A 12,925-nucleotide genomic window follows, 5' to 3' on the forward strand; every position below is an offset into this window, starting at 1 on the left:
ATTGGAATGAGAATGGGAAGTGGAATTAAAATGGGTGGCCACTGGGACATCCCACTTTTTCTGGTAGGCAGAGTGTAATGCTCAGTAAAGCAGTCTTCCAATCTACATCGGGTCTCACCGATACATAGGAGGCCACACAAGGAGCACCAGACATAGGATATGACCCAAAAGACTCACAGGTGAAGTGTCGCCTCACCTGGGAGCACTGCTTAGGACCCTGAATGGTACTGAGGGTGGAGGTGTAGCACTTGATCTGCTTGCAAGAGCAAGTACCAGGAGGGAGATCTGTGGGGAGGGACGAATGGACAAGGAAGTCACGTGGGGAGCGAATCCTGCGGAAATCAGAAAGTGGGAGAGGGGAGGAGGGCAAGAGTGCTCGGTGGTGGGATCCCTTTGGAGATGGCGGAAGTTTCGGAGAATTACGTGCTGGACACAGCCACTCATGGGGTTGTAGGTGAGAATGGGAGGAACCCTATCCCTGGTAGGGTAGCAGGAGGAAGGGGTGAGAGCAGATGTGTGTGAAATGAAAGAGATGCAGTTGAGGGCAGTGTCGATGGTGGAGGAAGGGAAGCCCCTTTCTTTGAAGGAAAACATCTGCTTCGTTCTGGAATGAAGCGCCTCATCCTGAGAGCAGATGTGGAGGAGATGGAGAAATTGAGAAAAGGGGATGGCGTTTTTACAAGTAACAGGGTGGGAGGAGATATAGTCCAGGTAGCTGTGAGAGTCTGTGGCTTTATAATAGACATCAGTAGATAAACTGTCTCCACATTGAGATTGAGAAAGGGGAGTGAGATGTCAGAAATGGACAGGTAAATTTGAGGGCGGGGTGAAAGTTGGAGGCAAAGTGGATGAAGTTGACAAGTTCTGCATTGAGTGCAGGAAGCACTCTACATCTTTTGTTTGAAAGAAGTGGGAGGAGCCAAAGGAGAAATTATTAGGAGTGACATTAAAAGTGAAATTATAAAACATGCCTGCCTGTTTGACAGCTACATTGTATGGGACCCAGCTACACCAACCTGTTTGCCGGCTACATGGCATGGGTCCCAGCTATACCTGCCTGTTTGTTGGCTACATGAAAAGTATAGCCATGGGCACTCACATGGGTCCCAGCTATACCTGCCTGTTTGTCGGCTACATGGAACAGTCTATGTTCCAAGCCTACACTGGTGGCCATCCACCACTTTTCCTACATTACATCAATGGCTGCATTGGTGCTGCTTCCTGCACCCATACTGAACTCATCGACATCATCCACTTTGCCTCCAACTTCCACCATGCCCTCAAATTTACCTGATCCATTTCCAACACCTCCATCCGAGGTGATAGGATCTTGATTAGTCAGAGTGTCAAAGTTTATGGGGAGAAGGCAAGAGAATAGGATAAGTAGGATAAATCAGCCATGATGGAATTTCAGAGGAGACTCAATAGGCCAGAGGGCCTAATTCTGCTTCAATGTCTTAGTTTTATTTCGACTTTGGAAATGCTTTTGACAAAGTCATAAGTAGGAAAAAGTGAGAGCACTATATTTTTCCCTGGTAGCTGCCATAGACCCCTATGGAAAGTAATCTCCTCCCATGTCACTTCAAATACAAAAAGGTAAGAGAAGATGCAAGATGATAAGAAAATTTCTATGATCATATAGTTCTTTCATCAAAATTTTGCAAATTAAACTAAACTAAATCAAGAGTGGGTTAGTGGGCAAGAAATGAAATGCATTGTACAATTTGCTTTCACAGTCCTTAAACTGCCTTCTCAACTCTTCCCTAGTCAGTCCAAGATCTCCCTGAAACCCATGATCCCCTTTTCAACAAATATTGATGCAGAACAATTTTTTCTTTAAATTTTCAGCTGGACCAGATCAATGCATATTATATTGATTGCCTCACACAATCACTATCTTCAGTAAGTGGATCTTCAGGCTTCTGTACCTCCTTCCTTTAGGTGGTAGTAATGAAAAAAAGACATACCCCAAGATAGTGAGGGTCAATGATGGACGCCACCTTCTTGAAGCACTGCCTTTGGAAGTTATTCTCAATAGTGGGGAAGGCTGTGCCCACGATGGCGCTGGGCTGAGACTACAGCCCTCAAAAGCCTCTTTTAATCCTGCAAATCAGAGCCTGCATACCAGGTGATGATGCAACCAGTCTGAAGGTGGTGATGTCACCAGGAATGGATCTGTCAGTGCAGGAGTTTAATATGTCTATAGTCATGTTCCTCATGTAGAGCACATCCTGTGCTCAGCCTCTTTATGGCTCCAGAATTTCCTTGGAAGCTTAACAGCTGGGTCTTCTTCACTGGCATTAGTTAGTTATTACGTTGTGGTTGGGTATTTTTGTGTCATCTAGTACGTTTGCCATTTAGAGTTGAGCTGACACAATTGTTTTTAGGGTTGGTTATATATTCCAGTTGTTATTGAAGAATTTGAATGTAGATGTGTGGTAGTTTATGTTATCTACTAATGCAAAGTTGACAGTAGCCTTTACATGATCCTCGAAGATGGTTTTCACGTTTAAAACTAAACTAATGGATCGAGAGGCCTGGCCCCTTGTCTAAGTTGTTGGAAACCCCTAAAGCAACAGGAAGAGGAGGAGTGATTAGCCCAACGCTTTACAGTGCAGGCAAGCTGGGTACAATTCCTGCTGCTGCCTGTAAGTTTCCTCCAGGTGCTCTGGTTTCATCCCATGGTCCAAAGACATACCGGTTGATAGGTTAATTGGTCATTGCAAATTGCCCCATGATTAGGCTAGAATGAAAAAAAAATATTGGCGATTGTGGAGTGGCTCAAAGGGCTGAGAGGGCCCATTCCATAAGATACAGGATTAGAATTAGGCTGGGTTTGTTGGGTTTGTGGAACAATCTATGTTCCGTGCCTATTCTGGTATCTGTCCCCCACTTTTCCTTCGCTACATCGATGACTGCATTGGCGCTGCTTTCTGCACGCATGCAGAATTCGTTGACTTTATTAACTTTGCCTCCAACTTTCACCCTGCCCTCAAGTTTACCTGGTCCATTTCCGACACCTCCCTCCCCTTTCTAGATCTTTCTGTCTCTGTCTCTGGAGACAGCTTATCCACTGATGTCTACTATAAGCCTACTGACTCTCACAGCTATCTGGACTATTCCTCTTCTCACCCTGTCTCTTGCAAAAATGCCATCCCCTTCTCGCAATTCCTCCGTCTCCGCCACATCTGCTCTCAGGATGAGGCTTTTCATTCTAGGACGAGGGAGATGTCTTCCTTTTTTAAAGAAAGGGGCTTCCCTTCCTCCACTATCAAGTCTGCTCTTAAACGCATCTCCCCCATTTCACGTACATCTGCTCTCACTCCATCCTCTCGCCACCCCACTAGGAATAGGGTTCTCCTGGTCCTCACCTACCATCCCACCAGCCTCCGGGTCCAACATATTATTCTCCGTAACTTCCGCCACCTCCAACAGGATCCCACCACTAAGCACATCTTTCCCTCCCCCCCTCTCTCTGCATTCGGCAGGGATCACTCCCTACGCAACTCCCTTGTCCATTCGTCCCCCCCATCCCTCCCCACTGATCTCCCTCCTGGCACTTATCCGTGTAAGCGGAACAAGTGTTACACATGCCCTTACACTTCCTCCCTTACCACCATTCAGGGCCCCAAACAGTCCTTTCAGATGAGGCAACACTTCACCTGTGAGTCAACTGGGGTGATATACTGCGTCCGGTGCTCCCGATGTGGCCTTTTATATATTGGCGAGACCCGACGCAGACTGGGAGACCGCTTTGCTGAACATCTACGCTCTGTCCGCCAGAGAAAGCAGGATCTCCCAGTGGCCACACATTTTAATTCCACATCCCATTCCCATTCTGACATGTCCATCCACGGCCTCCTCTACTGTAAAGATGAAGCCACACTCAGGTTGGAGGAACAACACCTTATATTCTGTCTGGGTAGCCTCCAACCTGATGGCATGAACATCGACTTCTCTAACTTCCGCTAAGGCCCCACCTCCCCCTCGTATCCCATCTGTTACTGATTTTTATGCACACATTCTTTCTCTCACTCTCCTTTTTCTCCCTCTGTCCCTCTGAATATACCTCTTGCCCATCCTCTGGGTCCCCCCCCCTTGTCTTTCTTCCCGGATCTCCTGTCCCATGATCCTCTCGTATCCCCTTTTGCCTATCACCTGTCCAGCTCTTGGCTCTATCCCTCCCCCTCCTGTCTTCTCCTATCATTTTGTATCTCCCCCTCCCACTTTCGAATCTCTTACTCACTCTTCCTTCAGTTAGTCCTGACGAAGGGTCTCGGCCTGAAACGTCGACTGCACCTCTTCCTACAGATGCTGCCTGGCCTGCTGCGTTCACCAGCAACTTTGATGTGTGTTGCTTGAATTTCCAGCATCTGCAGAATTCCTGTTGTTAGAATTAGGCTATTTGGTCCATCAAGTCTGCTCATCATTTCATCCTGGCTGATTCATTTTTCCTCTCAGCCCCAATCTCCCGCTTTCTCCCCATATTCCTTCATGTCCTGACTAATCAAGAATCTATCAATCTCGGTCTTAAATATACATAAAGATTTGGCCTCCACAGCTGCCTGTGGCAAAGAATTCCACATATTCACCACTCTGGCTGAAGAAATTCCTCCTCATCCCTATTCTAAAAGGACACCCCTCTATTCTGAGGCTGTGTCCTCTGGTCTTAGACTCTCCCTTTACAGGAAACATTCTTTCCACATCCACTCAATCAAAGCCTTTCACCATTGAATAGGTTTCAATGAGGTTACCCCTCATTTTTTTGAATTCTAGTAAATAGGCCTAGAGCCATCCAACGCTCTTCATGACAAGCCATTCAATCCTGGAATCATATTCATGAACCTCCTTTGAACCCTCCACAGTTTCAGCACAACCGCACCCTATCTCAATAAATAAATAGAAGGAATGGAGTCAGTTCACTAAATGAACACAGAATTCTCTAACTTAAGGTAACTAACTGCAACTCAGCTATTACTTTATCTTTTCTTCTGGTCCACCCAGATTCTAATTGGTCCCACACCCTTCTCCACCCCCCACCCCTAAGCTAGCCTCATCCCCAGCTCCTTGATACCCAGTTTCTTTCCCTCCTCCCACCAAGTTCCATCACCCATACACACCTCACAGAGACTGCTCGACATGTAACGTGGCGGTTGGCATCAGTGCCAGTGATCCAGGTTCAATTCCGCCGCTGTCTGGAAGGAGTTTGTATGTTCTCACTGTGACCACATGAATTTCCTCTGGGTGCTCCACTAACGGGTTAGTAGGTTAATTGGTCACAAGTGTAATTGGACGGCACGGACTGTATCTCTAAATAAAAATTGTCTAACTGACTGAATTATGAAATAGGAAGTTAAAAAATACAGTAAACATCAGACCATTTTCATCATTGAGGGCAAGGAGTCTCCAGAAGACCTAGTTGATCATCTCCTCTGACTGTTTCTCGGATTTATTTCTCTATTTTAAAATTAGTTCAAAAAGATGTGAATATTCAAGAGGTTGATTTAGGCGGCGTATAAAATGTTGATGAATGCTAAACTTGTTTCCATACCCAAGTGTCTGACTAGCTGGGGATTTCGGGATTTTCTGTCATTCTGTCAAGCGTTGTGGAGATTCCGGCAGATTCAGCAGGTACGGGACGGCATCAGGTGTGATCCAGCATCGCAGGCCCACAACCAAAACTAGAGTAGTTCTGCTTCAGAAATTACAACCTCCATTTATACTTACCACAGATGTATCTAATGAGACGCCCACTTCAGCTGCTCGAATGGGACTATGCGAAGTATTAACGTTTCAAATAAAGCTGCCTTCTCCTCAGAAAATCAAATGTTTCAGTTAGATAAGGCATTAGTGGAACAAGAATCCCTCCAGAGGTTCTCCCACCACGAAAACGGAAAGGACTACATTTCCCAACATGACCTTCGCAAAAGGCGCAGGCGCAGGTCTGGCACTTCGCCTCTCCTCCCTCTTATTTATCGAACGTCACCGTTGGTAACATGGCGGAGCAGCGAGCGGAGGAGCTGCACCAGGAGGACACTGTCTCAAATAGAAATTTAAGTAAGAGAATCGAAAACTTGTTTGTTTAATTTTATATCTGGGCCTCAGCTTCTTTAGAAGAGAATAGTAGACCACATTTTTTCTTTTACCATGTTTGCATCTGTACATTGTTGTGATGGAGTTAGTTTGAGGGCCTGACCGCAGAGCTCCGTGTTAGGGCCTGATCCTGGTAACGGAGCTGACAGACAGGCTCTCCGGGAGATAAGCACCAGAATTCAAACCGGGTGTGCAGTCAGTGGGCATGTGAGGCACACGTTAGTGAAAATCAGCAAATGTTCCTTATGATTATATTTCCACAATTAAAATGTTTTATACCTTTTATAGGACGATTGGATATTTAATAGTTTATCTTGCATTTTAAAACAAGTAATCTGTTCTTGTTACTTACTGACATCTCGTTTCACTATATATGTTTGAAATACTTTGGGGTGAATTTTGACGAGGTTGCAATTATAGGATGCGCCCGATCAATGTGTTAAAAGTTTTTCAAACAATGTAGAGCAGGGCGCATTAGGAGCGACCGACGTGAAGTCTCCTATTTACGAACATTTGATTTTATCCCCTCCTCCCAAGTCCTGTATTTTTTCCCCTTGTGCTTCACAACATCTTTAGATGCCGTTATATCCTATACATGACATTTGTTTTCTTTTGGTGGATTGTTTACTTTTTATCATTATATTTGTTTTATTGCTGTAAATCTATTTGCTCTTAGTTGTCATGGAGACTTGAAAATAACTTTAAGCTTCCGTATATTTTGCTTGATTTTGTATCTGGGTCTCAACTTTTTTTTATGGGAACGGTAGCTCGCAATTTTTCTTTCACAATGTCCGCAGTGTCTCTGTTGTGATGGAATTAGTTTGAGTGTCAGACACATGGATGAAGATGCTTAATCCCACGATTACACTAGAACTGTCAGAAATGTGGGATACAACTAAAGACATAGAAAATTAGACTAAATTACGTTGATACTATTGTGTGTTTTAATCGACAAAATGGGTTAAATTATAATACAATAAAAACCCTGAAGAATTTTCTTTGGATTATTTTTTAGTATTTGCTGCTTTTCCCCCTGCTTTTGTTCTGCACGATCATGGTGAATTAATTTAGCTAAATAAAGACATTTTACAAGTTAACGACAAGTGAACATTTTCCCTGCTAGATTTATTTGCCAGTTTTTAATATCTTAGACAATTGTGTTAACTGAAATTGGGCACAATGTTTGAAGCTGCATTACCATGAAGTGATTTGTGGAGAATTGCAGCTGGTTGGAACTACTAAAAACAGAATCGATAACACAGACAGAAGGAAACTAAACTGAATGGGTGGCAGAGGAAATCATCATACAAACAGGTTTGGGCGAAGGATGAGTGGGAGGAGAGAAGTAAGGATGACACCATGTTGTATGTAACTTTTAGGACCATAACATAGTAGCTTTTCCATGACTGTTGCCACAGATCAATATTTCAGTAAAAGATAACTCTATTGTAGAATGTTTGGAACCCAACAGAAGATATTTTAAGATTTGTGTTTCAGTATTAATATTTCAAAAATATTTTAATTGATCAATTTTATAATGTATTTAAGTATCAAATTTTCAGCCTATTTAAAAATGCAGTTTCTTTCAGGAGTATACAATTTTGAATTATCTGATAATCAGAATTCAGCAAGACGAGGATCACAAGAAATATAATCCAGTGGCTCACTTAAGTTAAATGTAGATAAATGATTCTGATGATTTTGAAGAATAAATGGTCTTGAGCCTGACCCTGAAAGGAAAGGAGAAGAAAATGGAAGTGAATAAGGATGGAAGGGAATTGGTATTAAGATTTCCAAGAATAACAAATGTTTTTTCTCTATGAAGTTGTTAGGAAGGAGCTACAGTTGGATCACCAGAGCCTGAGTGGTGAATTATTTGGGGGGAGGAGTGGGAAAGGATGTGTGTTTCTAAGATCAGAAGGTGCAGAGCTATTGGGCACGTTAGTTAGTGTGAATGAAAATTTCGGATTTAGCAATTACAACACATCAGTATGTTTGTGACTTAAAAACAAAACCCTGAATTATTACTTTGAGTGTGTCTAGAAGAGAGGGAATTTGGAGTTTGGAAAACCTGCAAGAAATAACTAGACTGGTAAGGTATGAGCCTGTTGTAGTTATAATGTTTGGATTAGTTTGAAATTTGATTTAAGAGTAGGGGATAAACCATTTCACAAAATGTACTAGTTTGAAGGCATTTTGTTTCATATAGCTAGTCATCATATCACTAGTTAACTGTTATATTAATAAGACAGCATTTTGTTATAACCCTCCATTGGAATCACAATATTAATCCATTCATCATTTTCAGAAACTGACAATATGAATTTCTGTATTTGTTTTTTGGGGAAAAAAATAATACTTCTTTAACCAACATCAGCAGTGATTTTTTTACTTGAAAAAGTTCAGTTTGCTCTTCAAATATTTCAGCGTTCAGTTTTGGGAATGACACAGTTCAGGATGCTGGAAGTGTTGCAGCTAACTTGCACTCTGAGATAGAATCAGCTGAACCAAACTTCAGTACAGCAACCACCACTGATGAGCATGAAAGCTTGTCTGAACCAATGGATCCAACCACAACAACTGGAGTGGCAGGTATGGCTAGAGGGAAGAAAACGAAACATCTCCTTTTAAAAATGGCTCAGTTAGTTCTGTTAAAATGGAGGCGCCATGGCAGCATAGCAGTTATCACAGCCCTATTACAGTTTGGGCTGTTGGAGTTCCGCGTTCAATTCTGACATCATCTGTACATCCTGTGGAACGTGTTGGTTTTCTCCGAGTGCTCCGGTTAACTTCCACAGTCCAAAGATGTACCGGTTAGTAGTTTAATTAGTCATTGTAAATGGTCCCATGACTAGGCTAGGGTTAAATCGAGCGTTGCTGGTCGGCGTGGCTCGAAGGCCCGAAAGGGCCTATTCCATGCTGTGTCTCAATAAATAAATGAAAAAGATACCATCCTGGCCTAATCCGTACCTTCCCTGGTGATAATCTACACCACCTTCTTTCTACATACTCTCTACCCCTCCTCATGACAGCTCCTTTCTCATTCCTTTTGCCTTTTCTTTCTCTGTCTCCTTCACTGTTCATGATTGACAATAAAAGAGTAAGATTTGTTTCTCGGTAATAAAATGGGCTTACACCAAATTTCAAAGTACATTTATCATCAAAGTGCGTGCACTATGCACAGCCTTGGGATTCAACTCCTTTTAGGCAGCCGCAAAACAAAGAAACTCAATAGAATCCATTTTTTAAAAAGAAGAAGACAATCAAACACGCAGAGTGCAAAAAAAAAAAGAACAATACATGCAAACAAGTAACATTTGGAACTAAAATTCATGAAAGTGAGTCCACAGCCACAAAGCCAGTCATCACTGCAGGTGGTCCAGGAGCCCATTACTTGCAGGCCACAGCTTCAGTTCAACACAGAGACGAGTAAATCTCACTGTGGCAGTGAGCTAAACCCTGGTGATCCCTCTCCTCTGGCCCTGAGGCACTGATCTTTTCGATCTGGCCTGGCCCTTAAATCAGCCAAACATTGGCTCATTCCTTGCTCTCAGACCTAGGCCCTACTGCATATTAGTTAAACACTGCATGATATGTATTGACTAATTTACCAAGTAACATATTAATATAACATTATCTGGAAGAAACTGTTTTACTTCAATAGTATTTTCAGAATACTGAAATACCTTATTTTTTTTCCTCCCCAGAAAGACACATCTCCATCCAACAGTCTCTGGCAGACTTGAAGAATCTTATAGATATTGAAGGCGGTGAGTGTGAGGTTAAGTGTTTCAAAAACTGCAGAGGATATTCATTTTCTTTATTCATTGCACTGCAGTTGAAATTCACATTGGTAAATTTAATTTGTGAGGCTGCTGTTCAATTTATTTTCTTAATTAGTGTACTTAACAAAAGTCTAAACAAGTTTTAATCTAGCACATCCTTTACCATTATGATAATGTGTTACTTTTAGCATTGTACTTTAGAAACCTTAAAGATCAGATTTTTAAAGATCAGCTTTATTTGTCACATACATTGAAGTGTATCACTTGTGTCAGCGACCAACACAGCCTGAGGATGTGATGGGGGCCACCCGCGAGTATCACAATGTTTCCAGGGCTGACATAAGAGTTACTAACCCCTACTAGCACATACATCTTCTGGGATTTGGGAGGACGCCGGAGACGGGGCGAATGTACAAATTTCTTGCATCCAGCAGCGGAATTTGAACCCTGGTCACTGGCACTGTACAGTGTTACGATAAGCTCTATGGTACTGTGCCACCCGTGTGCCCTCCAATGGGTTATCAAAAGTTCTTAAAGTTGCTTACTTTCTTAAAAGTTATTTATGTTTGTTCACTAGTTGGTACTGCTGCCTTTATCTGTATCTCCATTGTAGATCAATATCTAAACTAAGAAGGGGAAAGTGAAGGACAGTATCTATTCTTTGTTGTCTGCCTAAGCATGAAGATTTGTTTAAATTGGATTCCTGAATATTAGCAGTAATGGTTCCCTTTGAAATAATTGAAATCTGTCTGGTGAGGATACACCCACAACAGGGAAATTGCTAAGATTTTGATCTACTCATGATAAAACAAAAATAGAGATTTGTTCAAAGTGGTATTTAGAAAGGGATTTGTGTTCTTACCTATCAGTTTACACATTTTTAGGAGAAAAAAGCTGTAAAGTTTGTGAGCTTTGGTGAATTCTGATTGCATCTTTTAGACCATACACGCAACAGCCAAGGTGCATGGGAATGCCACACAAGGAAATTGCTCCTCCTAAGTCACACATCATCCTGACTTACTGTAGAAATACACATTCCATTATTATTATTATTATTGGACTAAATTTCCAGAACATTTTGCTCAAAAGCATACTGTGAGCACGATTGTCACAGGGATTTTTTTCTGTTTAAGTGGGCTGCTTACTACCATCTCTCAAAGGCATTAGATGCCATTGTCAACAAAAGTTGAAAGAAAGTGAACTCTGTATTTGCATATGTGGGAAAAAATTGGAATTAACCAGTAGAAATGCTATCACAAAATTCATAACTTGTACATCTTTAAGGGTTGCAATGAAAATTTTCCTGTATCCAGTATTGCAAGGCAAGAATATTTGTGTTTGAACACTCAAATCAGCAGTAGTAAAAAGGTTGTGATTAATGCATGCTTTATTGTAAGAGTCCAGATGTTTATTATTTTTCAGGAACTGCTGTTGTGATTTGTACTGATTGAAAACAATTGGAAATTTGACACTAAAATCAGATTTCATTCATACAGCCTCCAACCTGATGGCATGAACATCGACTTCTCTAACTTCTGCTAAGGCCCCACCTCCCCCTCGTACCCCATCTGTTACTTATTTTTATGCACACATTCTTTCTCTCACTCTCCTTTTTCTCCCTCTGTCCCTCTGAATATACTTCTTGCCCATCCTCTGGGTCCCCCCCCCCCCGCCTTGTCTTTCTTCCCGGACCTCCTGTCCCATGATCCTCTCGTATCCCCTTTTGCCTATCACCTGTCCAGCTCTTGGCTCTATCCCTCCCCCTCCTGTCTTCTCCTATCATTTTGGATCTCCCCCTCCCCCTCCAACTTTCAAATCCCGTACTCACTCTTCCTTCAGTTAGTCCTGACGAAGGATCTCGGCCTGAAACGTCGACTGCACCTCTTCCTAGAGATGCTGCCTGGCCTGCTGCGTTCACCAGCAACTTTGATGTGTGTTGCTTGAATTTCCAGCAACTGCAGAATTCCTGTTGTTTTCACTCATACAGTCTTTATTTCCCACTTTTACTGTTGTATACTTAGGATGGTGGTGAATATTGGTAGCTTGGGTTGAGTGTTTTGATGTTGCAGAGCTTACCAATGAAGTTGGAGACGTTTTATCACCATTTGAAGTGACATCCTCAGTTGATGTTTATCTCCTGAGCGGCTACCCTTTCAGTTCTATTGGCTTGTGTTTCTTTGGCCCTTAGGGGTTCATAAATGGTGTCTATCTCGATATCAGGACCAAGGCAAGCAAATGGGGGCCAGTATAAACGCAAACACTCACAGAGAGCAGCACCAACAACTGTGCACTGAGGATGTCACCTTGACTGGTGATGCCAAGCTTGATTAAACACCACAACATCAAACTCCTCAACCCATCAAACTGTTATATATTGTTGAATAGTAAGAGTTGACAGCATGTTTTATGTTTTATCAGCTGGCAAGAAGACCTGTCCTTTGTGTCCAGAAGAAAAGTTTAAACCCAACTATAGTCACAAGCTACGAAGGCATTTGCAACATCTGCACTGGAAAGTTTCAATAGAATTTGAAGGTAACTCTTTCTACCCCTATATCCCTGAGTCAAGGCAAATGTATCATCCATTAGTTTGAATGGGCAAGCAATTAATTACAAACTATTTTAATTATTTAATTACACCAACGCCTGTCGTCTTAATCATTTTGTTTTAAAAAATGTCAATGGAATTTTCAGTAATAATAATGTTATACCCAACATTGTTCTTTCTGCTTATTATAACTGACGTACATATTTTAGGGAATTTCTCATTAAGGGACACGCGGATATTTTTTAAACTATTAAAATATGCTTAATTTCTGAATCTGTTATTTACTCCATTTATCTGTGTTCATATAATTTAAATCTTGATAGTTCGGATTATTTTAAAGATTGAATCACAGCTGATTGATCTTATTTTCATAATCTAGCTTTATTTGATAAAGTTAAATAAGTGACTTAATGACCAATGCGTATAATTTGAAAAGGCTGAACAACTTGAAATGAGTAATTTTTAAGTTAACATCTTTAAAAAACTTAATATAACCAATTTC

The 12,925-nt window shown here is 41.7% G+C and overlaps 2 protein-coding genes across 6 annotated transcripts in view; one reads left to right on the plus strand and one right to left on the minus strand.

Moving 5' to 3' along the window:
- The window catches only part of swt1 (SWT1 RNA endoribonuclease homolog), a 155,500-nt gene extending 149,594 nt beyond the window's left edge, over positions 1-5,906 (minus strand). For all 5 annotated transcript variants that reach the window (XM_072274004.1, XM_072274002.1, XM_072274003.1 and 2 more), the window contains exon 1: positions 5,728-5,906. The gene's annotated coding sequence lies outside the window, so the exon portion shown is untranslated. The remainder of the gene's footprint in view (positions 1-5,727) is intronic.
- trmt1l (tRNA methyltransferase 1-like) overlaps positions 5,830-12,925 on the plus strand; it is an 83,630-nt gene continuing 76,534 nt past the window's right edge. Inside the window, exons 1-4 of the mRNA XM_072274008.1 lie at positions 5,830-6,057; positions 8,521-8,685; positions 9,801-9,863; positions 12,297-12,410. Of these exons, the coding sequence (XP_072130109.1) occupies positions 5,997-6,057; positions 8,521-8,685; positions 9,801-9,863; positions 12,297-12,410 (403 nt within the window). The 5' untranslated portion in view covers positions 5,830-5,996. The remainder of the gene's footprint in view (positions 6,058-8,520; positions 8,686-9,800; positions 9,864-12,296; positions 12,411-12,925) is intronic.

Source organism: Mobula birostris, chromosome 12, assembly GCF_030028105.1.
Source record: "Mobula birostris isolate sMobBir1 chromosome 12, sMobBir1.hap1, whole genome shotgun sequence".
In the NCBI taxonomy this organism is placed as follows: domain Eukaryota; kingdom Metazoa; phylum Chordata; class Chondrichthyes; order Myliobatiformes; family Myliobatidae; genus Mobula; species Mobula birostris.